Source organism: Grampus griseus (assembly GCF_964374135.1).
Source record: "Grampus griseus genome assembly, chromosome: 11".
NCBI lineage: Eukaryota > Metazoa > Chordata > Mammalia > Artiodactyla > Delphinidae > Grampus > Grampus griseus.
The window spans coordinates 102041964-102066087 of record NC_139005.1 but is presented as its reverse complement, the minus strand read 5'-3'; the positions used below and the strand labels follow the sequence as shown (position 1 = coordinate 102066087).

The window sequence follows — 24124 nt, the reverse complement described above, 5'->3', positions numbered from 1 at the left end:
CCCTGGCGCGGCCCCCTCCCTCCCCACGGCAGGGCCTGACCTGAGGTCCTGGAGGACACGGGGGGACGGCAGGGGAATAGACCCTCAGTGCCTGGGACGGGATCTCTACGCCCCGAGAGCCAGTGCGGGTCCGCGGCGCTCATCAGGCCCGAGCCCCTGGGCCCCGCCAGCTCCTTCCGGGGCTGAGACCCCGCGCCGCCGCCCCCATAGGAGGACGCGGGGACGGATCTGCCGGGCCGCTCACCCTCGACCTCACATCTAATTCACCCGCCTGCTTCCGCCCGGCCTGTTTCTTTCGGGAACCCCCCACCCGCGATGACGTCAAGCGGGGCACGAGCATCCCGCCCGCGGCCACCTGGCGCCAAGCGCTTTCCAAGAAGGTCGCGGCCCACCGCGCACGCGCCGTGCCTACGTCCCCGAAACCTCGGGCTTTACCGTCGGCGTCATCACCCCTGCATCACTACAGCTCCGGGAAGGGGAAAGGGGGCTCCCAGGGCCCGGACGCGCGGGCGGGCCGCGGGCGGACCCCAGCCTTTCCGGCCGCCCTACCCCGGACGCGACGCGCGGGACGATCGCGCCCCTCCCCCGACTTCTCCGGCCCCCACCACCCCTCCCCCCCGCCCCGCGGCCCCTCCCGCGGCCGAAGCCTGGCCGACGCTTCCGGCGCCGCCCCCTTCCCGGCATGGCCGCGCCCCGCTTCCCGCCAGCAGGCCGAGCCCTTCCCCGCCCCGCCGCAGCGCCTGCCCTGCGAGGGCGGACACAGGGGTGGCGGCTAACCCTCCCCTTGTCCGGGAGGTTGGGGCGGGGGGCGGGCAAGGCATCGACGGGTCGGGCCTGGAGGGAGGCGGGGAGGGGGGCTGGGGAAGGTGTGCCCCTGTCCGCGCCCTCTTAGGCGCCGGGTCTCCCGAAGGGCTGAGCTGCCCAGAGGGTCCTCTGCCCGATCGCGCCCAAGTCCGGAGCAGGGACACTGAAGCCCACGGGCCGCCCCTCTCTAAGAAGGTGGGCGCCCCGCACTGCACACGCCCCGTCAGGCCAGTGGTGTGGAGCCAGCCAGCCTGGCGTCTGGGATGACCCCAGCACAATGAGGGCTTTGAGGACCCTGAACTGGGAGGGGGCGTGTGGCCTGAACAGCAGCCCGTCCCCAAAGAGGCCCAAGGCGGTCCCACCCAGCCCCGGCATGGAGCCGTCTGCCCCCATGGCTGCCCCCAGGACCGAGGCCTTCTGTGCTCCCCGCCCTCTACCCCTGCCCAGGATTCCAGTGCTCCCTCTGCCTGGTCCCTGAGGCGCCCCCATGCCGGGGCCCATCGGGCTGGCTGTGGAGCCCCTCCCCACCCCTAGGCCTGCCTGTCTGCAAGACCCTGGCACCGCCGGGTGGGGATGAAGAGCAGAGGCAGGAGAGCCCAGCAGTACCTGGGGGGCTAGAGGGCAGAGCCAGCGGGGTCTGGGAAGGCAGCTGGGGTGAACATCTGTGAGCCGGAGCCGTGGCTGAGGAGGCCCCAGGAGCCAGCCCTATTCCAGGCCCCCGGCGGGTGGTCAGTGAGCAGCCCAGGATAGATCACCCGCGGAGGCTGGACCTGGGCCGGGGCACCTCAGGGAGCCGGTGTAGTGGAGTTGGGGAGGGGCAGCCCCCCACTTCCACTGTGGGCCTCACACAGGGACACAGGCGTGAGAAGGGCAGCAGGCTCTAGGCAGGCGCCAGGGTTTGGGGCCTGGCGATGGGGCGGGGGGAAGGTAAGGCCTGTGCCCAGCTGCTGGGACCTCACCCTCGGGCGCGGGGCGGGACGGGTGTGAGGCCCGGCGGACGCAGCCATCTGGAGCGGGGAGAGGCAGCCTGCCTGGGCTCCCGCGGGCCCCGCTGCCAGTGGGAGAGGCTGTCACAGGATGGAGGGTGACGGGGGTGGTGGCGCCTGGTCGTCAGGGGCCGGTGCGTGCAGCTTCCGTGAGTGGCAGGGCTGAAGCTGGGCCAAGGGCCCGAGGCGCCTGAGGTCGTGGTTGACAGAACACCGTGTTCCCGGGGACTGGACTGGCGGCCGAGGAGGAGAAGCCACGGGTGCGTGACCAGGAGGCCCCCGTGAAAGGTCGTGACCCTTGCCCCGTCTCCAGGCCCGAGGCAGGCTTCAGACCCAGAACCCCCACTGAAGGGCAGGCTGGGTCCCCAGTAGGCGGAGTCTGCCGCATCGGCACACCTACCCCTGCCCTTCCCTGGACCCCGTAACTGAGCACACGGAGGAGAGATGCCGAGCGTTTGAGGACTGCTAGACACGGGTGATGCTGGTTCCTGGAGGCCCACAGTGTCCTCACGGCCCCCAGGCCACGGGGACTCTCCAGCCCGCAGTCACCTGGACCGGCTGCCCATCCTCCCTATCAACAGGCCAGGTGACCAGGAAGTGGCGAACACACTGGGCCTTTGTAGAACACGTGCGCTCTAGGGAGAGGTGGGCCCCGCGCAGGGGCAGAGGCCTGGGGCCCCCCAAAGCAAGGTGCGTGCCACCATGAAGGAGGACGCACAGGTCTGGAGGCTTCGGGTTCTGGAGCAGTACGTCCGGGATCGGGCTCTGCTCCAATGCCCAGGGCCCCTAACGGCCCCCAGCTGGACGTGGCACAGAGCAGGAAGGCTGCAGCGCGGTGTCCCTGCCGCTGCATTTAATCCCATCCCGGGGGGCAGAGGCGTGGGTGGCTGAAGGGGAGGCCCTCCACGCGACCCCGGGTGCCAGAGCGGCAGGCGGTCTGCAGGCCGTGGCTCCCCCCGGGAGAGGGGGCACCTGGCCATGGGCTGCGGCCGTCGTCTCCCCAGAGGCCGACGCTTGGGGCTGGGTGTCCTGGGCTCTGGCCGGTGCCGAGCAGGATCCCTGGTCTCTACCCGCTTGAGCCAGAAACCCCGTTACCCCCGTGAGACGAGTGTCCCCAGACATGGCCTGTGTCCCCGGCGCCACCCACTGAGAACCGCTGGCTTCCAAAGCGTTTGATCCTGTGACACAGGCTCCCACGTCAGACCAAAGCCAGGACCGGGCTGGGCTGGGACCACGGACACTCAGGCACCACACTTCCAGAAGCGCCTAACCCACGGGGTGCACAACAGCCTGCTGGAGACCAGGGGGACGGCCATGCTCTGTGGGGAGGGAAGCCACCCCAGGACCTGCATATGGTGCGCACCTGGGCCCAGGTGCCGCGGGCAGGTGGGAGCAGCCCCGGGAGTCTGGGCCTCCAGGGCCCGCAGAGCTGAGGTCCTGGCTCCCTCAAGGGATGTGGCAGAGTGCCCCCGCTGGGCTGCCAGGAACCTCGTGCAGGGCCCCGTGGGTGAGCAGAACTGCCACCGGGGCACGGTCCTTGACCCTGACTGGCAGGACGGCATTGCACGCCGTGACCCTGAGGAGGTGTGCGGAGGCGTCCCTGCAGTGTGGGACCGTGGAGGGCGCTGTGACTCACTGCCCCGGCAGTCCCGTCCATTCCCGTCCCGGGGCAGCACCCGAGGTGGGATGAGGGAGCAGAGGCGCGGCCCTTGCTGGAACCGGGTCACTCCAGCGGCCAGGGGTCCGGGCTCCCGGGGCGGGGGGGGGGCTCTGAGGCTCCAGTGTGACGTTCCGGCTCTGTCCCAGCCCCGCCCCAGCCCCGCTTCCTTCTACTCCCGGGACCTCCTGGCCCAGGGCTAGCACCCCACCCCCCGGCCGTCCAGAGCGAGGGGCCCGGGGTGGTCCCACAGCGCCACCTGCTGGCCGCACCCGCCCCTCCGGCCCCGGGCCCAGTGGCTGATCCATCGAGGGGGCCGGACCTGTCCATCTGCTTGGCCAGAGGGGAGGACGCAGGACTTGGGCAGGGGTCACCGCCAAGTCACACCCCCGCCCCGCCCCAGGCGGAGCCAGAGCCTCTGAAAGGACAGCATCGTTCAAGCCCCCGCGCCCACATCCCCACACACTTGCACGTGGACCCCCAGCCACGGTAGTCCCGGGACCCTGCCTGCATCCTGAGCCCCTAGCCCGGCCTGGTGCGGCCCTGCTGGGGGCGAGTCCCCCTCCCTGCCCGATCCGCGGCACCCACCTCCGCTTTGTCCGGCCCAGCTCCCGGGCTGGGAATATCTTCCCGTTTACAGATGAGAAAGCCGAGACTGGGGGTGTTCCACCATTGACTCCAGACCTCGGGCTCAGAGGGGGCGAGGATCCCCTGCTGGGTGCAGAGACACGGCCCTGGGGAGCGGTGGGGGCTCACAGAAGGGTGCAACGTGGGCAAGGGGCTAGGGCCGACCTCTGAGGGTGACAGCTGAGCAGATACCCCCTGGAGAGAGGGAGCGGTAGGAGCAGGGCCCTCCCACGTGTCCCCAGCAGGAGGGACAAAAGTGCAAAGGCTCTGGGGGGGACCGTGCACGGCGCTTTCAAGGAACCAGCTCAGCCTGACTTGCGCTGCCCTAGTGGGGCAGGGGCAGGGTTGGGGGGCCTGAGCGGGGGTCCCAGAGCAGAACGACGTGAGGGCCAAGGGAGCCCCCTGGGCTGTGGCCTCATCCCTCTCCAAGCCACCCAGGGCCAATAGTGCCCAATGGCGGAGGTGGTCTACCAGCAGGAAGGCAGCGTAGGGGCCGGGTAGGGGACCCCTCGGGCCCCGTGGGCCAGCGTAGTGGTCGCAGGGGAGCCAGCCGCAGGGCTCAGGCCGGGGTCCAGCTTTCGAGTGTCCAAAGCAGCGGGGCCCACCCCCACCCCACTGCCAAGTGACTCTCCGGCCCCCTCAGGACACCTACTGATGCCACCTGTAGGGGGCAGGGGGCAATGGCACCCACAGAGCTCCGGTGGGGGGAGGGCAGCCACCCAGGTGACCCCACCGTGTGTGGGGGGACAGTGCCACCCAGGGACCGTGCGCTCGGTCCCAGGGCCTGCAGTGAGGACGGGGGTCATCCGGTTCCAGCTGGAGAGGGGGTCAGTTCCCCAGTGCAGTCACGAGGCCCCACCCACGGGATGGCTTCGGCACCTGAGCCTGGGCCCCGCGTGCAGGACCTGAGCCGGGCAGGGACCACCCGCCCTGGCCTGGAGCTGCCCCCGCCCCCAGCTGACAGGGAAGGCTTCCCCTCTCTCCACCTCCTGGGAGCCTTCTAGCCGCGCCTCTCTGAGGCGCCCCAGGCCAGAAGACTCCCTCTCCTCGTCCACCCACTGGTCAGCACCTCCACCGCACCTGGCCACACCCACCTGACATCCATCCGCAGGGCCCCAGCCCACACGGCTTCCTGGAAGCCCCCAAACTGCAGGCTCCCCAGGGACCCCCGTCCCCTCACCTCCGCCTGGCCCCTCGCTGCCCTCCACACGCAGCCATCACCCCATCACCCCCGCTGGTGGCCGCGCCCTCCCATGTGCCCTGCCCCTCGGCCTGCACCGCCATGTCCATCTCCGAGAGGAGTGTGGCAGCTTGACGACTGGCCATCCCCCAGTGTGGACCCCCCAGGCCTGGACCAGACGACAGCAGCCTGCAACCCGTGCTGCTCGTTGGCCTTGCTGAGCCCACTGGACTCCACGCTCCCTCTAGGGATTCGGGCCCCCCGCCCTCAGGCCTGGCACTGGAAGCTCCACCTCTGCCATGGCAAAGACGAGAGACCGGGGAGAGCCCGAGGTGCACCGGGGTGTGGCCAGCGCCTGCGGCCCTTGGGTGCTGTGGTCTCCCCTTCCCAGCAGGGACCCCTGGGGCAGAGTCCCACCTGCAGGTGCCCTGTCCCAGTGCCCAGGTGAGAGGGCCCAGCTCGGGCTCGGAGAGCACAGGTGCAGCAAGGGGACAGGTGGATGGCCACTGGCGCCAGGACAGTGGGAGACGTTCACAGGGATGACGTGAGGCCTGGCTGGGGGGGGTGGGCAGGAGGCCAGAGGGGCTGGGGGAGCATGAGCGAGGGGAGTGGGTGGGGTGGTGGCCACTGGGCATTCACTGGGGGGCAGCCCTGGGGGGCTGGAGCGGAAGCCGTGGTCTGACCGCCACACAGACTGGTGGGAACGGGCTGGGCTGGGCTGCGGGGGGTCCATGCAGCCTTCTTCCCACGTGACGACCTGGCCCTGGGGCTCACGACTGACTTTTTCTCCAGCTTAGCCCCCAGGGTCCCTGGCGACACTCTAGCGGCCCAAAGGTGGGGCCCTGAAACTCACCCAGTTAAGGTTCTGATGGTGCTTGCAAGCCTGGGGGGTGGTGGCAGGAGCCCCTTGGGGACAGCCGGGCTGTGCTGCCTCAAAAACCCCCGCAGGCCTGGGGGCTCCAGCAGGACAGGGCAAACTCCGTTCTAAAGGTCCACACGCTTCCAAGGAGACAAACGCACACCTGTTGTCTGCCCAGCTACCTTCAGTGGCCAATTTTATTATAAAGAACGGTATCAAAATATACAAATCTGTTTAAGAACAACCAAGAAATGCAGCTTTAAGGGTCAAATAAGCATCAGCCCTTTCAATGAAAGCAGCTTCCCCTGGAGCGACGGTGTGACATGAAGGGCCACGTCCAGGACGACAGTCTGAATAATTTAAAGGGCGGGTGTGACTTCTGATGTGGATGCACATCATAAATCTTCACGGGACGGCGGCTGTGTTGGGCTTGCTTCCGTGACTTCTGTCAGAAAACAAACAGATCAGTCCGTAAAATCCTAGCACGAAAGGTCCTGAGGACGCGGCCACGAGGCGGGCGCTGGGGCCGTGGTAACGCGTGGACACGCTGCCCATGGCCGTGGGGTGGCGCCAGGCTCCCTCTGGATGCAGCAGCCCCAAGCACCCCACGGCTGGGGTGTCCCGACGGCACCCCAGAGCTGCCACACCACTGTGGGAGAGACGGGCGATGGGAGCCGATGGGGTGCCCTCAGAACCAGCTGGGACGAGACAACAGCCTGCGTGACGTGTGGGGACAGACGGTGCGTGGCTGCGGCCCCTCCGCGGCCCTCGCTGACCGTCAGGCCCCTCGGTTCCTACAGGGCGTCTACGTGTGGATTAGCTTCTCTTTATCCTGCCGGGACCCAGGCAGCTTCTGGAGCCTCCCAAGTCTTACTGCTTTGGGAAAACTCTGAGCCATTGTCTTTTTTAACGTGGCTTCTTTCCTGTTCTCCGTGTTGTTCTAGAACTTGTATGAGATGACTGTGGGAAGAACTGTGTCCCCCCAAAAGACAGGTTGGCATCCTAATCCCCGGTGCCTGTGAACGTGACCCTACTTGGAAATAGGGTCCCTGCAGGTGAGCAGGTTAAGAACTCACTGGGGTGGGCCCTGACCCAATGGCTGGTGTCCCTATAAGTAGAGGGAACTTCGGACACAGGCTCCAGGGAGAAGGCCATGTGACAAACAGAGGCAGAGGCTGGAGGGACGCAGCTGCCAGCCCAGGAACGCCAAGAGTGACAGCCACCAGAGCCAGAAGAGGCAGGAAGGATGCTCCCCGACAGGCTTCAGGGGGAGGCAGCCCTGCCGACACCTTGATCTCAGACATCCAGCCCCCAGGACTGGGAGACAACGCGCCTCTGGGGTTGAAGCCGCCAGGTCTGTGGCGCTTTGTCACGGCTCCCAGGAGCCCCCGTGGAGCCGTCTGCCCCTTCCGCCGCCTCCCTGCATGTCTGTCTCAGGCGGACCCGGGGGCTGCTCAGCTGGCGGCCCGTCTGCTGACCTTCCTTTGCGTCTCCCTCCGTCCATACAAGAGGGAGTCCCCCAGGGCTTCGTCCCCAGAGAGGACTTTACGCTCTTGTCTTCCAGGAACCCGGCTCCCATCATCCCAGGGCCACTTTTTGTGTAAATTTCTTAACTTGGGGACAGGTGGCAGCGCACCGAGGCCCCGCGGCCGAGGGCCGAGGGCAGAGGGTGGCCGTGGGGTGAGCGGTCACTCACCGGCCCCTGCCGGCCCCGTCTGCACACAGATGTCCTCGGCCTCCTCGAAGCCCTCGGGGCACACGCAGACGAAGCTCCCGGGTGTGTTGTAGCAGTTTTCGTTCCTCCTCAGACAGGGCTTCTCCGCCAGCGAGCACTCGTCAATGTCTAAATAAACACATTCCACTGACCAGGTGACTTCGTTCAGCAAACATGCACACCGGGGATCGAGGGATGCACACGTCATGATTCCCTCACACACAGAAAGCGCAGAGACGGAACCATCCCATTAGAGAAAGGAGGCAGAGGGGAGGATTTAACAGGAGCCCCAGAGCCAGGCCGTCGGGGGCGGGAAGAATAGACAGTCCAGGCAAACGTGAGGGCGGGAGCCCGGTGGTTCTCCAGCTGGGTTCCAGCCGGGCTTGACTGTCGAGGTGGACGACCAGACGGAGCCTGCAGGCCCTTGCTCGGCCCCCACCCCCATGGGCGCGTGAGAATCAGAGTCTGCAGCCCAGGGTCCCGTCCCCACCAGCGCGCATGGCCTCTGGGAAGGTTCCCGCCCCCGAGTTGAACGCAGATGCACCCACTGACCTGCGCACTGGCCGCTCTCTTTCGAGTAGCCGGGGAGGCACTCTTTACACTGTCCAGGACCCTTCCCTGTGCAGCCCACGCAGGTAGAATCACATTCTGGAAACAAGAGGGGAGGGAGATGACGACATGAGACCCCCATCCTGTGGGCAAAGTGCGACCTGAAACCACACACGAGATGGTGGAGGCTCTGCGGCCGGGAGAGCCCAGTGTCCCCATCCTGGGGGCGTTGGGGAGCAGACAGCGTGCGCTTGAGGCAAAGTGCGCACTAGCTGCGATTGACCGATTGACCATTGGTCCTGTGTTGCTGAGGGACCTCGGTGCAGGCCGGGCTGCGGGAGCAGCAGGCATGGGGCCCCTCCATGACCTCTGTCATGGGAAGGATGGGGGGCAGCGTCTTCTCTCAAACAAAACCCGCCTCCAGCTGTGACACTGCTAGGAGCTTGGTGCCAACAATGGCAGAGAACGTGTGATGCTTTGGGGGCGTCTCATTGAAGCTGTGTGTCCACAAACATGGGGACAGGACGGCATGGCCGCGGACACGGTGAGGGGGCACGCGGGGGGGAAGGCGAGGAATCGGCACCACCTTTCAACCTTTTGGGGGCTGGGTGGCCCTAAAATCCACATTCCCTTGAACTGACCGACTCGGAAACTCATCCAAAGAAAATAATGAAGAATGTAAAAAGCTTTACCTACAGGGGTCTTCAAAGTTTGTAACTGTGGGAAACCGTGTATGACAAATATTCAAAGATACAGATTGTTGAAGAAACTGTGAAATAACAGCGTGCTCCAAAATAATTAACACGATGTACAGAAATGTGACGTGCAAAGGCGGTCACGATACCGTTGAAGGAAAAACAGACAGGTAGCAAGGCGCCGCTCAGACCAGCGCTGCTTCGACCGGCCTGCCAGGGGCCCTCCCCAGGGACTGGATGCTGGTCAACTCTTTTCAACTTATCTGAATTCTCTGATGCTTCTTCAGGAAACATCTGTCACTTGTGTTGCCACCTTCAGTGTTTTAAGTAGGCAGAGCATACAGGGGTCCTGCAGACACACCGCAAGCATCTCGGGGGAAGGAGTGCTGCAGCGGGCAGGCCGGGCGGCGCGCTCACCCTGGCACACGAACGAGCCGTTGAGGTTCTCGCAATATTGCTGCTCCTCGCAGGGGGCCGGCTCTGCCGCACATTCGTCCACATCTGGAGAGGACGGCACAGCTGTGGGCGGCAGCCGCGCCCCGACCGCTGGCCAGAGGGACCGCCGTGGGGGACACACGGTCAGTCATCCTCGGGGGCCTCCGCGTGCAGGTGGGACCAGCGGCTGACCCGTGAGTGCTTCCCCGGGGCCTCGGTGAAGCTCCAAGGTGGGGCCGGGCGGGGGCCCCACCCTCCCCGTCCAATGTGGGACGTGAGGCCCCCGACTTGCCTGCAGCTGAGCAGCTGTGAGAACGAGACCGAAACCGAGGCCCTGGCGGCCACCCACCCCCAACCCACCGCCCCCGCCAGCACCTGGGCCTGCGTGGACTCGGGCAGGGCCGAGATGCTGGCGGCCGGGCTGTAGGGCTGCAGCTCGAGAAGACACCCCGGGAACAGGCGGGGCCCCGGCTGGCTGGGCACGGTGGACAGGGAGAGCCACGCGCCACGGCTAGGGCCTCCAGACCGAGGGGCCGTGCAGAGTCCACCACAGTCAGAGGCTGCCCATGCCCTGCAGTGTCCACTTGCCGGCCAGAGCCCCCCACCCCACGTCTGTCTCTTTTATGAAACCAGGGCCCGAGGACACACGATTGGGCCTAAGTCCCAGGCTTCCCTCCCGGGCCCTGAGCCAACAGGACCACCGGGGCCACCTGATGGCAAGGACGGGGGACAGGGGCCACCTTCCCAGCCCAGCCTCCACGCTGTGGCCGTTACAATACAGCCTGGAACGTCGGAGGCCGCTTCCCCACGAGTCAGAGGGGGCAGGGGGCAGGAGTGGGGTGTCCTGAGGGTAGCTGGGGGCTGCGCAGACGCCACGAGAGAGTGGGGGGAAGGGGTGGGGGAGGGCAGCCGCCAGCCTCACCTATGCAGGCGTCGTCCTCCCGCGCCCAGCCCACTTCGCACTGGCCGCAGTCTCTGTTGGTAGGGCCTGTGCACGTCTTGCAGGACTCGTCACAGGCTGGAAGGCAGAGGTGGGATGGCCGTCAGTACGTGGGGATCCCGTCTCAGGAGTGAACTCAATGCAAAGGGCGTTTCGGAAATTAGGAGCTGACATTCATAGTGTAAAAACAAAAACCGCAAACCAGCAAAAAATCCCAGCGGAGCAAGATACGTTCAACGACAGAGAAACTCGTGTGATTCACAACATCCCTGAACTTAACGAGAGAGGAGAACACACAAGGATTTCCACGCCCAGGGGTGATAAAATTCTCAGCAAACGAGGACTCCAGAGGAATTGCTCGTAACCTGGCAGAGGTAGCCTCCCAAATGCTGGAGCCCACACCCAGCTGGGTGTGTGCATGCTGCCCGCCAACACGCGTGGACGTTCTGGGCCCGGGAAAGGCCTGGGGGTAGGAATCGGAGAGGCTGGCCTCCCAGGCACCCAGCACATTCTCCACGGGGATGCCCAAGGGAGCGCAGCCTCACCGCCAACCCTGATGGGAAAATTCAACACGACTGCTGACGCCCAAAAGGTCTTCCTGTACATCAGTGACAACCAACGAGAAAACACATCGAGACAGGGCGTGCCTCATGGCTTCCTCCCTGGACTTACACATCTACACCCCGTCAGAGGATGCCATCCTGGGCTGACGCAGCCTCACGAGCAGGGCATGGGCCTCCCCAACCGAAGGGAGAAGCGTGCCCATCACAGCCGAGAAGGCTCCACCCGTGCAACCCCACGGCCCATCTCAGAACTCACGGGGGCGCCCAGAACGACAGCCAGGGCACCTCTGAAGACCCAGGTGGGAGAGCCCACCTTACCCGACACCAGGGTGACCAAGACGGCGCGTCCTCTACACGGGGACCTGGGGCCAGGAGGTCACACTGCGTGGCCTCCGCTGTCCCGGTTCTCACCTGGGCCACCTCCCCACCCTGCTGGTGCCCTGACGTGGCCAGACTCGGCCCTGCCTCTGCTCACTCCGAGACCCTAAGCCTGAGTGACAGCGGGGACACCAGCCTCTGATCCCCGAGTTGCGCCCAAGGACAGCCGAGCCTCCTGCTGGGACAGCCACGGGGAGAGCAAGCTTGGGCCAGACACCCCAGGTGCAGGTCCGGGGCCCCGGGACCAGCGTGGACGTCACAGAGCTGTAGGTGCCACACTGTCCACCCTCCGAGCCCTTCTCCAGAAGGACATCGCGGGTAAGCAACTCACACGTCCACCCTCGAGCCCTTCTCCAGAGGACATCGCGGGTAAGCAACTCACACGTCCCTCCTGGGGCTTGTTTGGAGACAGGAAGCGAGATCATCCCTGGCTGCTGGTCCTGTCATGTCCCTTCTTACGTCGTACAAGGGCCCACGCCTTCCCCCTCAGCTTCCAGAAGCCTGGGTCAGCGGTCACCGGGTCCCCCTCCCATCTACACAGGCAGCTCTGGGTACCTGAGCAGATGCTGTGCGTCTCATTCCTCAGTGAGTTGAAGTAGCCGTCCATGCAGTCGGCGCACAGCGGTCCCCGGTACCCCAGGTGGCACTGGCACGACCCGTCGCCCTGTCTGCTGCCATCTCCGCTGCAGTGACCGTTCCCGCTGCAGGGCCGCTCGGACCCGCCCTGGCACGCTGCGGGGACCCCGAGCCCGCTCAGAGCGCACCCCGCGACACATTCGTAAAAACAGCTCTCTGCGTCTCGCTTCAGCCCTTCTGTCTGGGAGTGCAGGAGCCCCGCGCTGGCGAGGGGTCTGGAGGAGGTGTCAGCTTGCCTCACGCGGGACACGGGGCCAAGGACGGGACAGTGAGGGCCCATGCAGTGATGCCACACCGGCGGGACAGGCAGGGGCAGCCTCGGCCAGGGTGGGGCCTGAGCGCCGGCATCATGCCCCTTGCCCAGTTGATCCACGTGAACATTCTGGTGACGCCTGGGCGGCAGCCATGGCTTCACTCAGTCTCTTCACCCCCGGAGGCTGGACGCCCCTGGCCCCGGCCTCTCACACGGGCTTCGCTGCTTATGGACCACCTCCCCGCACCCAGAGGGCGGCACCCAGGTGGGCGACCAGGGGGTCTGTGGAGCCCTGAATTAGGAGCATACTTGGGACCAGACACCCAGAGGCGAAGATCGCTGCAGCTGGGAGGAGGCTGCACAGGGCCCACGTTCCCACCCGAGCTCCTGCCCAGCCGGGAACCACGACAGGGCTAACCGGAAACACACAGGACGCTCACGAGCCCCCGCAGAAAACTCACCCAGGCAGTCTGGCCCGTAAGTTCCTGGAGCACAACAAACTTTCAGTGTTTCCACACAAAACCATTCAAATAAGTCAGGATACTTCTTCTTCCTGAGGATTTTTAAAGTGTTCAGTAAATCTCACGCGGCAGATTTCCTCAAAACAAAAACACAGTTGAACATGTAACGTGCTTCTGAGTATCGTGGGATCTGGGAGACGAGGGTCTGAGCGCCAAAAGACTCTTCCAGCTGACACCCTCGTCTGGAGGGTCGCACTTTGGTGATAAAGGATGGGAACACGGGTACGGAAGAAAACAGGTGTGTGGAAACCCCTACTATTTCTGTAGCTTTTTAAACCTGACATCATTTCAAAAGCCAGGAGTTGCTGGCACTGGTCCCCGGGGACGCAGGCACTCACAGCCGCAGCCACCAGGTCTCCAGGAGTCCCTCGTGCTCCTCCAGCAGCTGGTTGCACTCGAAGTCGCTGGTCCCACACAGGCCCTCCATGATCTCCAGCAGGCGGACCTCGCTGAAACACAAGGCTGTCAGCACGGCGAGGCCGGGGCAAGGGGCACCTCAGTGGTCAGCGTCCATTCCCCAGGGATGTCCCGAGGCCCCACCTGCGGCCAGGCCACGACTACAGTGGCGCTTCAGTGGAAAAAGACCCTCAGCAAACACCCAGCTGGGGCCGGGGGTAGTCAGTGCGAGGCAGAGAACTAAACATGGAGGGTGGGGCTGGTCAGGGAGGCCTGTCCGTCCTCACGGTGGGGCTTCGGGTGTGGGGTGTGCCAGGGGAAGCCCTGCAATGGGGCCGGAGGAGGCCGGGGCTCGGGGTGGGGGGGCAGGAGGGATTTACGCCACCTATGTTTTTAAGAAACCACCGTGTCTGCCGAGTGGAGGGCGAGTGGGACAAGTGTGCGAGCCAAAAGGCCAGCCAGGAGCCAGTGTGCCAGCCCCGGGCAAGGACAGGTGACAAGCCCCAAGAGACGCTCTGTGTCTGTCAACGCTCCCAGGAACACGTCAGGCACCAAAGGCAGGCGCTGGGCCAGTAAGAGCAGGGCGCCCACCTGAATTCATACTTGGACAGCGTCTTTTCCTCCCAAGCCGTGTTTCCACCACCAAAGTTCTTCCTTGCTGTGTCCACCATTCCCTGCGGGGAGACGGCCGCACAGAGCTCAGCACTGCTGCCTCACCCCGTCCATGGTGAGGTGACCGGTCTATGGTGGCGTGACCACAGTTCATGGTGGGGTGACCCAGTCCATGGTGGAATGACCCCAGATCCATGGTGGGATGGTCCAGTCCATGGTGGGGCAACCCTGGGTCCCTGGTGTGGTGACCACAGTTCACGGAGGGGGTAACCCCAGTAGATGGCGGGACAACCCTAGTCCATGGTGGGGTGACCCTGGTCAAGGCGGGGCGACCCCGGCCAGACCCCTGGCCTCGTGTCCCCGCGGGGTGATCGGCCCACCTGGTTGAACTTGTCCACCAGCTCCCGGCATCGCTTGCAGGGCGTTGGCTTCTTGGTGGCCTCGCCGGGCGACAGCAGCGTCAGAAGCAGCAGCCCCAGCACGGCCGGGGCCGGCGGGCGCATGGCTGGCCGACGTGGACAGCGCTGCGGAACGCGGCCGCACGGGCACTGGCCGAGGTCCAGCGGGAACCGGCCGAGCGCTCCGGCCTCCGGCCGCCCACCGGCTCCGAAGCGCCGGCCGGTCCCGGGGCTACTTGACGGCGCCGGCCGGGGCCCCGCCCCGCGCCAGCCCTTCCATCGCTATTGGTCGGCTGGGCCCACCCCGTCCCCATGTGGCCCAATCCGGGCTCGCCACGAGAGGCGACCAATAGGAAGGCCCCGGGTCAGCGTCCCGCCGGGAAGGTTGGGCACAGGGGGCGTGGAGATCCGAGCCCGCCCCTCGCGCCGGCCTCTCGCCTGCACCGCCCGCGGCGGCCATCTTTACTCCGGTCAGAGAGGGCGCCCGCCGCGACGGCAGCCGGGGTTTAGTGGCCATGTTAGGTTCGGGCAAGGGCGTCGCCTCTATTCTCGGTTTCCGCCACCCGACTTCCGGCTGAGGCAGCCCAGGCGGACGCGCTTCGAGGGACCGCGCCGTGGGCTGGCGAGGTCAGCGTGCGCGGCTGGGGCTCTCGGGACGGGATGCGGGGACCCCGGGCCGGCGCTCTCGCGGTGCTCCTTGGGCCTCACCGTGCGTGGCCACGCGGGACGACCGTTGGGCTCCTCACCTGGGGGCAGTCTCCTCACCTAGGGTTGGGGCTCCTTGCCCGGGGCCTGATGAGTGTGTTTCTGGGGTTCCAGACACGTGCATTTCCCCACGTGCCCGAGGCAATTGGCACTGGAACCCGTGGTTTAAGTTAGGAAGAACGAAGGTGGGCATTACCTGGTTTCTACTAGGACAGAACTGCCAGAAGGAAGCAGTACAAATGATAAGAGTTTTCTCTCGCCGAATTTGTACCAGTTCCTTTGTGTTTCCAGCTAGGGATTAATAACGTGAACATCTGACTTGACCAGTTTCAGTAGAGACCTTAGAATCCGAATAGACGGGGACGAGAAGCCCTTTGCACCTAATCTGAGGGGTCACCGTCCTATAAACGACGTGTTTTAAAGTCGTGGCCTGTTTTGGCCTGTGGGTGCCTCAGATTAACAACCGCAACAGCTGCAAGCAGGTGTGGACGAGTGCACGTGCGTCTGCTCGCCGTCTCGGGCCCGGTGGGGGTTGACCGTGGTTTCTGTACTTGCTTATGTCCTGTTTGTCTCCTCGTGGTCCCGGGTGGGCATGCAGGGTGCCGCTAGCGCCGTCCAACATAAGCTGCTTTGCCGGTTGGTTTCTGCCGTTGGTCATCAGCACAGAGCACACTCTTATCTGGGTGAGAAGCTCCTGGGGCCCGGAGCGGGGTTTGGCCGGTACCTTTTCACCCCACAGCTCGTGAAATAACAGAGTCTAGATCTTCCCGCAGGGGAACCTCCTCTGGGCAGAGGTGTGGAGTGGGGTGTGCGGGGGCTGGCCTGGGACAGCTGTGAGCCCGGGCGAGGTTCCTGCCACGGAGCACCTGCGCAGCTGCTCCAACCGCCTGGCCTTAGGGATGCTTCCTAGTTCTTTAGGCTCTTTTCCCCTCGGACAGTAAGAGAACAGAGAGTAGTAATGAACGTTCCGTGGTCTCTTCGGCTTCACTGGAAATTAAAGCGTGCACGTTTCTTTAATGAAAATGTAAACTGGTGTGATGAGATCCACGCTTAGTTTTTATGAATTTCTTCTTCAAGTAGTTTATTGAGCACCTGCTATGCGCCAGGCTGTGCTGATACAGCAGTGAGTCAGCCCTGCCCTCAGGCTGTGAGCCCAGCAGGGGACACAGATGGCCCCTGTGATGACCAGAGTCCATCCTTGCTGAGGTTACAGTGGGCAGCGGGGGACAGAAAAATCCCACCCTTACGTTTGGTAAGAGGAAAGTTCTGTTACTTCCCTGGGAACTGCACGTTATTTTGGTAATTCTTAGAGCCCTTTGACCCCCTTACTTCCCTCACCTCACCACCGTATCAGACAGGATTCCTGTTCCCCCAGTTGTTGATTCCCCACTTGCTATCCTAGGAGAGTACAGACTTCATACCTCTCCCTCGAACCAAAAAGTAGTTTTAACAAACAGTAAGCACCGTGGTTCTCTCCTTTCACTTCTTGCCCTTCTGGTTTTGATCAAATAAAAGCAAACCTGTTTTCAGACAAGCCAGAAACAGGAAGAGTTTGCCGTCTTCCTTCCCTCGCCAGATTGAAAGATGGAGGTCTTCCACGAGTAGGAACTGCCCCAGACACTTGCATGGTTTTCTCAGGAAGCTTCGTGGCATGGGGTGCCCCCCAAAGCGCTGTTGGTGTTTGGGTGGTCCATTGCAGGCGCATCTGTCTGCATCCCCACCCCCCAGGAACACACTCTTGCTTTCTGCCATATCCACGAGTTTGTGCTCACGACCAGCGTGGTGCTCCCCGGGGCTCTAAGAGGCTCAGGGGGTGAAGTTCAGAACACAGCGGGTGGGTGTCCGCGGCCCTGTCTCACCATCCTTGGGGTGCAGGGCTTTGCTGGAGCCCTGAGCCCTGCGCCTCACCTCCTGTCCTCTCGTGGCTGTCCCTCTGCAGTTCTCCAGGCGCACCCCTCCCGCCCTTCTACTTCACAGCCTCCCGGCCCGTCTCCCTCGGCCAGTACCGTGCGGGCCGAGCCCAGCTTGTTCCTAACTCTCCGGCCAGATTTCAGCTTCTCGAGCACGGGGGTCGTCCTGCTGCCCTCCAGTGCCGGGCTGGCCCAGGGCCCGGCTGCACAGTGGACTAAACTCGTGTCCTGCAACTCAGGTCTTTCTTCCTGGAAAAGTATTCGCACAACTTAAAAGCGTAAGAAGGCTGGTTAAAGTACGAAAGCTTCTCTAGCATGATTTTTCTTTCAGCGTTCTATTTTGATGTGTTTTCAGATTACAGAGCTGCAGCAGTTCAAAGGATTCCCATTACCCTTCAAACACATTTCCCAGGTGTTAACTCGAGTGTGAGTTTTGAAGCCTGGGGACCTGCGACTCTATTCTCTCAAAACGATTCGAGTGGCGGTGCCGACGGTGGATGAAGGTCCGTGAGGCTGACGTGCAGAATGGCCGGGAAGAGGCCGTCGGGCCTGGGCAAGCAGCGCCGGCTCCTGGGGCTGCTGGTGGCGGTAGCCGCCGTCCACCTGGTTGCCTGCCCCTACACCAAAGTGGAGGAGAGCTTCAACCTGCAGGCCGTGCACGACCTGCTCTACCACCGGCTGGATGTGGACAAGGTGAGTTCCCGCCCAAGCCGTGCATCGACCCCCGCTTCCTGGGGCCTCTGCTGACCTGCCCTTCTCCCCGCAGTTTGACCATCTCGAGTTCCCTGGCGTGGTCCCCAGGACGTTCCTCGGGCCGCTGGTGATCGCGGCACTCTCCAGCCCCGCCGTTTACGTGCTTTCGCTCTTGGAAACGTCCAAGTTCTATTCTCAGCTAGTAGGTAAGGGGGTCTTCAAACGGGGACGGGGTGGAGAACTGCAGTGTTGTCAGAGGGTCTCAGTCACCCAGGTTGAGGGTCCCTCGTGCAGGAGGGTCCACTTGTTGGAATCTCGGCCACTCGGCAGAGGGACTCAGAGTGGGGACAGCGTCAGCCCCGCCGGGCTGTGCCCTCGTGACTGCAGTGGGGGCCGAGCCCCGTCCCCCGAGCAGAAGCAGCACGTTTCCCAGCCGAGTCAAACACATCTCACGGCTGGTTGGTCCGGCCTGTATGGAGAGCTTTAAGAATTGCACATTCCTGGGGAAGAAGCAATTCTGCTTCTTGAAAGATGAGGAAACGGAAATCCACCCTCGCTCTAGGCTGTTGTGGTCACGTGGTGGGGGACCAGGAAGCCTTGGATGGGAGAGTTGGGGGCCACGTCTGAGCATCAGGTCCTTGGTAAACGTGGCCCTGGAGGTATCGGCCAGGTGGCGGGGCCACTGGGGTCAGTGCTGGGCTGTCGTCCTGATGCTCCTGGCCTGCCCAGCGGCTGAGTGCCGCAGGCCCCCGCCTTGGGATCCGGGGGGCCAGGGTCTAGACTGTCCGTCTTCCACGCCAGCCCATTTTTTTGACAGTTTCAAAAGTTTAATAAACGATGTGACAGGTCACGAAATGTGGCCCACCACACTCAAAATTAAAAGAATTCAGTTAATAGCGAGTGAAACACAAAATGAACAAATTCACCTAATGCTAGTTTCAGTGAAAAATATACTGTCACTTTAAATTAACGTATTTTAGTTTCATTCATTTTACGCGTCTATTTTTTTTAATTGAAGTGTAGTTGGTTCACAGTATGGCATTGTATCAGATGTACAGCAAAGTGATTCCGTTATATGTATATTTTCAGATTCTTTTCATTATAGGTTATTATAAGATACTGAATATAGTTCCATGTATTATACAGTGTATCTTTGTTAATTATCTGTCTTATATCCAGTAGCGTGTGTCTGTTGATCCCAAACTCCTAATTTATCCCTCTCCTCCTTCCTCTTTGGTAACCATACCTTTATTCCTTGTGTCTGTGAGTCTGCTTCTGTTGTGTATATAGATTCATTTGTGTCACGTTTTAGATTCCACACGTAAGTGAGTCTATGTGATATTTGTCCTTCTCTGTGTGACTGACTTCACTAGTTTGATCACCTCTGGGTTCCTCCACGTCGCTGCAGTGGCAGGGTTGCCTCTGCTATGGCTGAGTACTATTCTGCCGTGTACACCCAGCCTGTTTTTAGCACCGAAGGCAGCTCCCCTCCCTCAGGGCCATTTCGACACCCGGTGGTCCCTAAGGGCCCCGCCTCACCGCTGTCGCACACACGGCGCCCTCTCTGTTCAGTCAGGGCTGTCCTTGGACTCGGCGTGATCTTTGGACTCTGGACTTTACAAAAAGAAGTGAGGCGGCAGTTTGGGGCCACGGTGGCCACCCTGTTCTGCTGCGTGACGGCCTCGCAGTTCCACCTGATGTTCTACTGCACGCGGACACTCCCCAACGTGCTGGCGCTGCCTGTGGGTATGTAGCTACCTGGCCGGCCTGCCCGGGGGTCCCTCCGAGGTGTCTGCCCGTCGAAAGCTGCTCCCCACCAGGCGTCTCAGAAACCCTGCGAGGGGAGCAGGGCCCTGTCCTCGGTGCTGGACTGAGGCCCGGCTTCCAGGGCTCAGCTTCTCTTGAGCAGGGCCGGAGCTGGAGCTGGTCCGCGGAGCTGGGAGGAGGGCAAGCCGCATGCGGGGCCGGTGCGGACGCTCCGGGAGCCTCGGGAGGCCGAGTGCGGGGAGCAGGGACCTTGGAGGGACCGGGCGGGAGAGGCAGCCGGCAGGAGAGGGGAGGAGGCGGCCGAGGTTGGCACTGGCCGTGCGAGTGCGAGGCTGAGGAGGAGGCAGGAAGCGGCATGGACGCCGGCGTCTGGGGCCATCTGGGGCCGTCTGGCCTGCGGAAGTGGCTCGGGCTGTGTCACAGCGTAGGACGCGGGCCGGGCGGGGGGGACTGTCGCGGTGCAGCCTCGGGCCTGCGTTGGCGGGTCTGGTTCTGAGAGGTGCTGGCTGTCTTCTGGAGGGTTCTGTGTGGCTTTCCCGAGGGAGGAGTAAGCGGCCTGCCTCTTGGCCTGTGCCTTACAGTCCTGCTAGCCCTCGCAGCCTGGCTGCAGCAGAGGTGGACGCGCTTCGTCCGGCTCTCGGCCTTCGCCATCCTGGTCCTCAGGGCCGAGCTGAGCCTGCTCCTGGGCCTGGCGCTGCTGCTGCCGCTCTGCCTGCGGAAGGTCTCGGTGGCCCGGGCCCTGCGCTGCGCCGTGCCGGCTGGGATCCTCTGCTTAGGTGAGTCGGGTCACCGTGGCCGCGCTGTCGGGGGCCTGTGCTTTCTTTGTCTTGTTTTATGGAGACGAAACTCGGGAGGTTTTCTTATTTTTGTTTTTCGTTAAATGAAATTACCTTCACCTTCAGTGGTGGTAAAACGTCTCGGTGCAGGTCCTTGGCTGCTCTGCCCAAGGGTCCCCCACCCCCTGCTGCCTGGGGCCTCCATCAGGGGCTCTTCTCCTTGTGTGTCTCAGCCAGGCCGGGCGGCCACGAGGGACCTGCGTGAAGAGGCTCGTTCGGGGATGGTCCCGACGCCTCAGCTCCTTTACGTGAAGCTGCTGGTGGCTCCTGGTTTCTGTGCTGACGGGGCTGCGTCTCGGGAACATCTACCTGTGACCAGGGCTCCGCAGCTGCCGTTCAGCCAGCTGCGTCGAGGTCCGAGCTTCCCAGGTGGCCGTGTTCTTTCCTGAGGTCTGCTTTTCTTAGGGCTGACGGTGGCCGTGGACTCCTATTTTTGGCGCTACCTTGTATGGCCGGAAGGAACGGTGCTCTGGTACAACACCGTCCTGAACAAAAGCTCCAACTGGGGCGTATCCTTCCAGTGTCTGCACAGTGGCCCACGGGGCGGGGCTGTGCGCTGAGCCACTCTCCTCCTGTGTCCGCACCTGACGGAGCTCGGCGGCGGCTGCCGCGCCGGCACTGGCGCCTTCTTCCCCGCAGTCTGGGCCTCCCCTGGTCCAGTGGCCGCCACCCGTTGTCTGTAGCCGAGGTGTCTCCTTTGTCCTCGTGGGGATCTGCTTTTTTTCACTTTTTATTCTGGAGTAGTTAAACGCACGCAAATAGAATACTGAGTCCCGAGTGGGCCCATCACCCTGGGACAATCTGTTTTTACGGTGAAAAATGGAGGGAAAAGTTAAAGAACTCTGCACAGCCCCACTCGCCATCCGCGGCCTGGCTCTGGCACCGACACCCGAGTCCCAGCCTCTGTCCGCGTGTTGAAGCAGTCACGCCGTGGCCCGAGGTGCGGGGGTCCCGGGTGCTGCAGGCAGGGGCGCCATCAGGGCTGCATCTCCCGCACGCTCCTGGCTCCCACCTGAGCTCGGCCCGGGGACGGGCAGCTGTGGCTGGTGCGTGGCCTCCTTAACCCTCCTGCCGCAGACCTCGCCGCTGCTCTGGTACTTCTACTCGGCCCTGCCGCGCGGCCTGGGCTGCAGCCTGCTCTTCGTGCCCCTGGGCGCCGTGGACAGAAGGGCCCTGGCACTGCTCCTGCCGGCGCTGGGCTTCGTGGCTCTGTACTCGCTTCTCCCGCACAAGGAGCTGCGCTTCATCATCTATGCCTTCCCCGTGCTCAATATCGTGGCCGCCAGGGGCTGCGCCCGCGTGTGAGTGCCACCACCGAGACGCTGCTGCCTGGGCTCCCCTGGGGGCGGTTTACCGGTTCACATAGGGGAAGGTGCTTAGGGTGAGCCAATGTGTTTAACTGGGCGCCTGGCCAGCCTTTGGTCAAGGGTCCAGCCCGAGTCTACAGGGCCCACAACTGGCCTGTAAAGGACAGATGCTGAGTGCCTCGCTCCGTGGGCTCCGCGGTCCTGCCTGCGCACTGTGACGGCGGCCTTATCCCGTCCGCTTCACCTCCACACAGGCAGCGCGGTATTTGGCCCGGAGGCTGCGCTCTGAGCCAAGTAATGACGTGGGATGCTTGAAAACGTAATCTCAGGTTTAAATTGGCGTCGGGGTGGGATTTCAGAGAGGCAGCGCCACGCCTGCCGCTTGGGGATGGCTCGCCCGGCGACAGCGGCCGGCGGGCTTCTGCTCCGCGGCTGCGTTGCCTTTCCGCAAGGTGCACTGCTCTTTACAGGCTGACTAACTATAAGAAGTCCTGGCTGTGTAAAGTGGGGTCCCTCCTCGTGATAGGACACCTCGTGGTGAACGCCACATACTCGGCCACAGGCCTGTACGTGTCCCACTTCAACTACCCTGGCGGCGTGGCGATGCAGAGGCTGCACGAGCTGGTGCCCTCCCGCACAGGTAGGCGCTCGGCCCCCGCTACCGGCTGCGGCTCTGGCCAGAGGTGCCGGATTCGCAGCGCTAACCGAGCAGACGCGGTTTCCACAGATGTCGTTGTGCACATCGATGTGGCCGCTGCCCAGACAGGTGTGTCCCGGTTTCTGGAAATCAACAGTGCCTGGAGGTACGTCCTCGTCTCGTGCACGGGCGCCCGGGTCCGCCACGGACCCGGCGGTGCACAGCCTTGCTCTCGTTTGCAGGTACGATAAGAGAGAGGACGTGCAGCCCGGCTCCGAGCGCATGCTGGCTTACACGCACCTGCTCGTGGAGGCCGCCCCCGCGCAGCTGGCCCCCTACCGGGACACGCACCGGGTGCTGGCCAGCGTCCCAGGCACGACCGGGCTGAGCCTCAACCTGAGCAGGCTGCCCCCCTTTGACGTGAACCTGCAGACCAAGCTGGTGCTCCTGGAGAGGCTTCTCGGGCCTCCCTGAGGAGGAGCCAGGGGCCCTCCAGAAACACCGGCAGGACGAGACGGAAGCGCGCAGAGGACCACGGGTGTGCCCTCACGGGGGCGCGGCCACAGCCACAGCCGGGGCACCCACGTCCACGCTGCCCACCACTTGTGAGAACGAGGGGCCTGGCACCCCTGCCAGGGTGACGGTGGGTGGGATGCTGTTCGCCGTCCAGACCGCAGCGGGGTGTTGATCTTCCCGCGGAGCTGCTTCTGGGCAGCAGGCTGTGGCCTCTCGGCCCCTGAAAGGTCGTCCCCCTGGGGCAGCGTAACCGCAGAACCTCAGCACCCAGCCCTCGGGGTGGGGCCTCCTTTGTGGTCACAGGCAGCCGTTTCCATTTCAGATGAGGCTTTAGGAGATAAACTCGTTCAAAAAGAGTGAGAGTCAAATTGTAAATGTCTTCTTACTGTTGATCTCAGGTGCTGCTGCCAGAGTCTGCTTCCACCTGGGTTTTGTTTAAGTGATTTGGGCACCTTCCCACTTTGCTGAACAGTGTTTACCGAGTTCCTGACACGTGTCTGACGTCACCAGGCACTGAAGACGATGCAGGGAACTGAGTGTGCTTTGCCCGCATGCACACACACCGTGCACATGCACGCACACGCTACACGTGTGCGTAGACACAGGCAGTCTTTCCTGAGCCATTCCAGAGGGAGTTGCCTGCGCCTGACCTTTAGTTACTGTTTTTTCCACTGGAGCTGACAAGCAGTCTGTGCGGGCCCCTCCCCAAACCTCCCCGACACAGCACCCGCTGGTGATTCCTGCCTGTTTCTCATGAGCGTTTGTTACTTCCCTGTCATCGGCAGTTCTCAGTGTTTAGATGTGGCCCCCAGTCGGCAGCCTGCACGCGTGGACTGCTGCCGGATCTCGATGGGCCGTGAGCTGCCCTGTCGGTTGCCTTGGTGTTCAAACTGCAGATTCACCCGGGGGGCCTGTCAAGCCGTGCTGTCCCGGCTGCGTGCCCCGTCGTTAAGGTTTTGAGCACTTCCCTGCTTCCTGGCACAGGGAGTCCCACCCAGGCTCCTCGGGCCTCTCTGTCTCCACCCTGGAGTCGGCCGTTTGGAGGGCCCGGGCTCCTTCTGGCAGGAACTGGTTTCAGAGACCGATATCTGGGTGCACAGTGCACGATATCTGTGCACCATGTGCACAGTGTGCTCACTGCTATCAGGACGCCCGTGTTTCTAGGCCCTTCGGAGCGAGAGGACAGGCGCGCCTGCACGTGGGCACACGCTTATGCACGTGCACAGGCGTGAGAGGTCACGGCATCATGCTGACACCTCCAGTTCCACCCCATCTCTGTGGGCGTGTGTCTGCCTCCCTCATTCCACGTCTGCATGTCCTCTCCCTGCAGTGAGAATCCTGACCCGAAAACATCAACGTACGTTTGACCCGTGTCAAGGGACACCGACCCCCACGCAGTCGGAAATCCGCATATAACCTTTGACCCCCCCACCAAGGCTTAACTACTAATAGCTCCTGTTGAGTGGAAGATTTACCCATAACATGAACGGTCGATGACACATATCTATATGTTATATGTCAGATGCTGTATTCTTTCAATTATGTAAGCT

General features: G+C 63.2%; 2 protein-coding genes across 4 annotated transcripts; one reads left to right on the top strand and one right to left on the bottom strand.

Annotated features, from left to right (window-relative positions):
* Positions 1 to 6291: 6291 nt before the first annotated feature.
* CRELD2 (cysteine rich with EGF like domains 2) lies at positions 6292 to 14443 on the bottom strand. 2 transcript variants are annotated; one of them, XM_082665942.1, is made up of 10 exons: positions 14186 to 14443; positions 13785 to 13867; positions 13136 to 13246; positions 12738 to 12829; positions 11943 to 12119; positions 10429 to 10524; positions 9489 to 9572; positions 8380 to 8475; positions 7810 to 7956; positions 6292 to 6558 (listed from the first exon to the last, which is right to left on the bottom strand). In XM_082665942.1, the coding sequence occupies exons 1-10, from the start codon at positions 14306 to 14308 to the stop codon at positions 6509 to 6511; spliced, it is 1059 nt and encodes a 352-aa protein (XP_082522068.1). In that variant the 5' UTR covers positions 14309 to 14443; the 3' UTR covers positions 6292 to 6508. The 2 variants fall into 2 exon arrangements, with proteins under 2 accessions (XP_082522068.1, XP_082522069.1); XM_082665943.1 differs by having other exon boundaries at positions 6292 to 6555.
* Positions 14444 to 14781: 338 nt separating this feature from the next.
* Positions 14782 to 22902, top strand: ALG12 (ALG12 alpha-1,6-mannosyltransferase). Of its 2 annotated transcripts, none has more exons than XM_082665564.1 (10): positions 14782 to 14830; positions 17174 to 17511; positions 17585 to 17717; positions 19084 to 19257; positions 19860 to 20054; positions 20520 to 20623; positions 21192 to 21415; positions 21892 to 22061; positions 22149 to 22224; positions 22301 to 22902. In XM_082665564.1, exons 2-10 carry the CDS (start codon positions 17344 to 17346, stop codon positions 22530 to 22532), a joined length of 1476 nt encoding a protein of 491 aa, XP_082521690.1. In that variant the 5' UTR covers positions 14782 to 14830; positions 17174 to 17343; the 3' UTR covers positions 22533 to 22902. The 2 variants fall into 2 exon arrangements, with proteins under 2 accessions (XP_082521690.1, XP_082521691.1); XM_082665565.1 differs by having other exon boundaries at positions 21948 to 22061; positions 22301 to 22439.
* Positions 22903 to 24124: the final 1222 nt, after the last annotated feature.

What these genes read in the sequence shown, in the direction of transcription:
- CRELD2 (XM_082665942.1), bottom strand. Translation starts at nt 14,308, where the DNA reads ATGCGCCCGCCGGCCCCGGCCGTGCTGGGGCTGCTGCTTCTGACGCTG. An exon ending in GGAGGACGACGCCTGCATAG is followed by an intron (nt 9,573 to 10,428) that starts GTGAGGCTGGCG and finishes CGTCCTCTCCAG; the next exon opens with ATGTGGACGAATGTGCGGCA. An exon ending in GACGGGGCCGGCAGGGGCCG is followed by an intron (nt 6,559 to 7,809) that starts GTGAGTGACCGC and finishes GTTTTCTGACAG; the next exon opens with AAGTCACGGAAGCAAGCCCA.
- ALG12 (XM_082665564.1), top strand. Translation starts at nt 17,344, where the DNA reads ATGGCCGGGAAGAGGCCGTCGGGCCTGGGCAAGCAGCGCCGGCTCCTG. An exon ending in GGCTGGGATCCTCTGCTTAG is followed by an intron (nt 20,055 to 20,519) that starts GTGAGTCGGGTC and finishes TGCTTTTCTTAG; the next exon opens with GGCTGACGGTGGCCGTGGAC. An exon ending in GCCAGGGGCTGCGCCCGCGT is followed by an intron (nt 21,416 to 21,891) that starts GTGAGTGCCACC and finishes TGCTCTTTACAG; the next exon opens with GCTGACTAACTATAAGAAGT.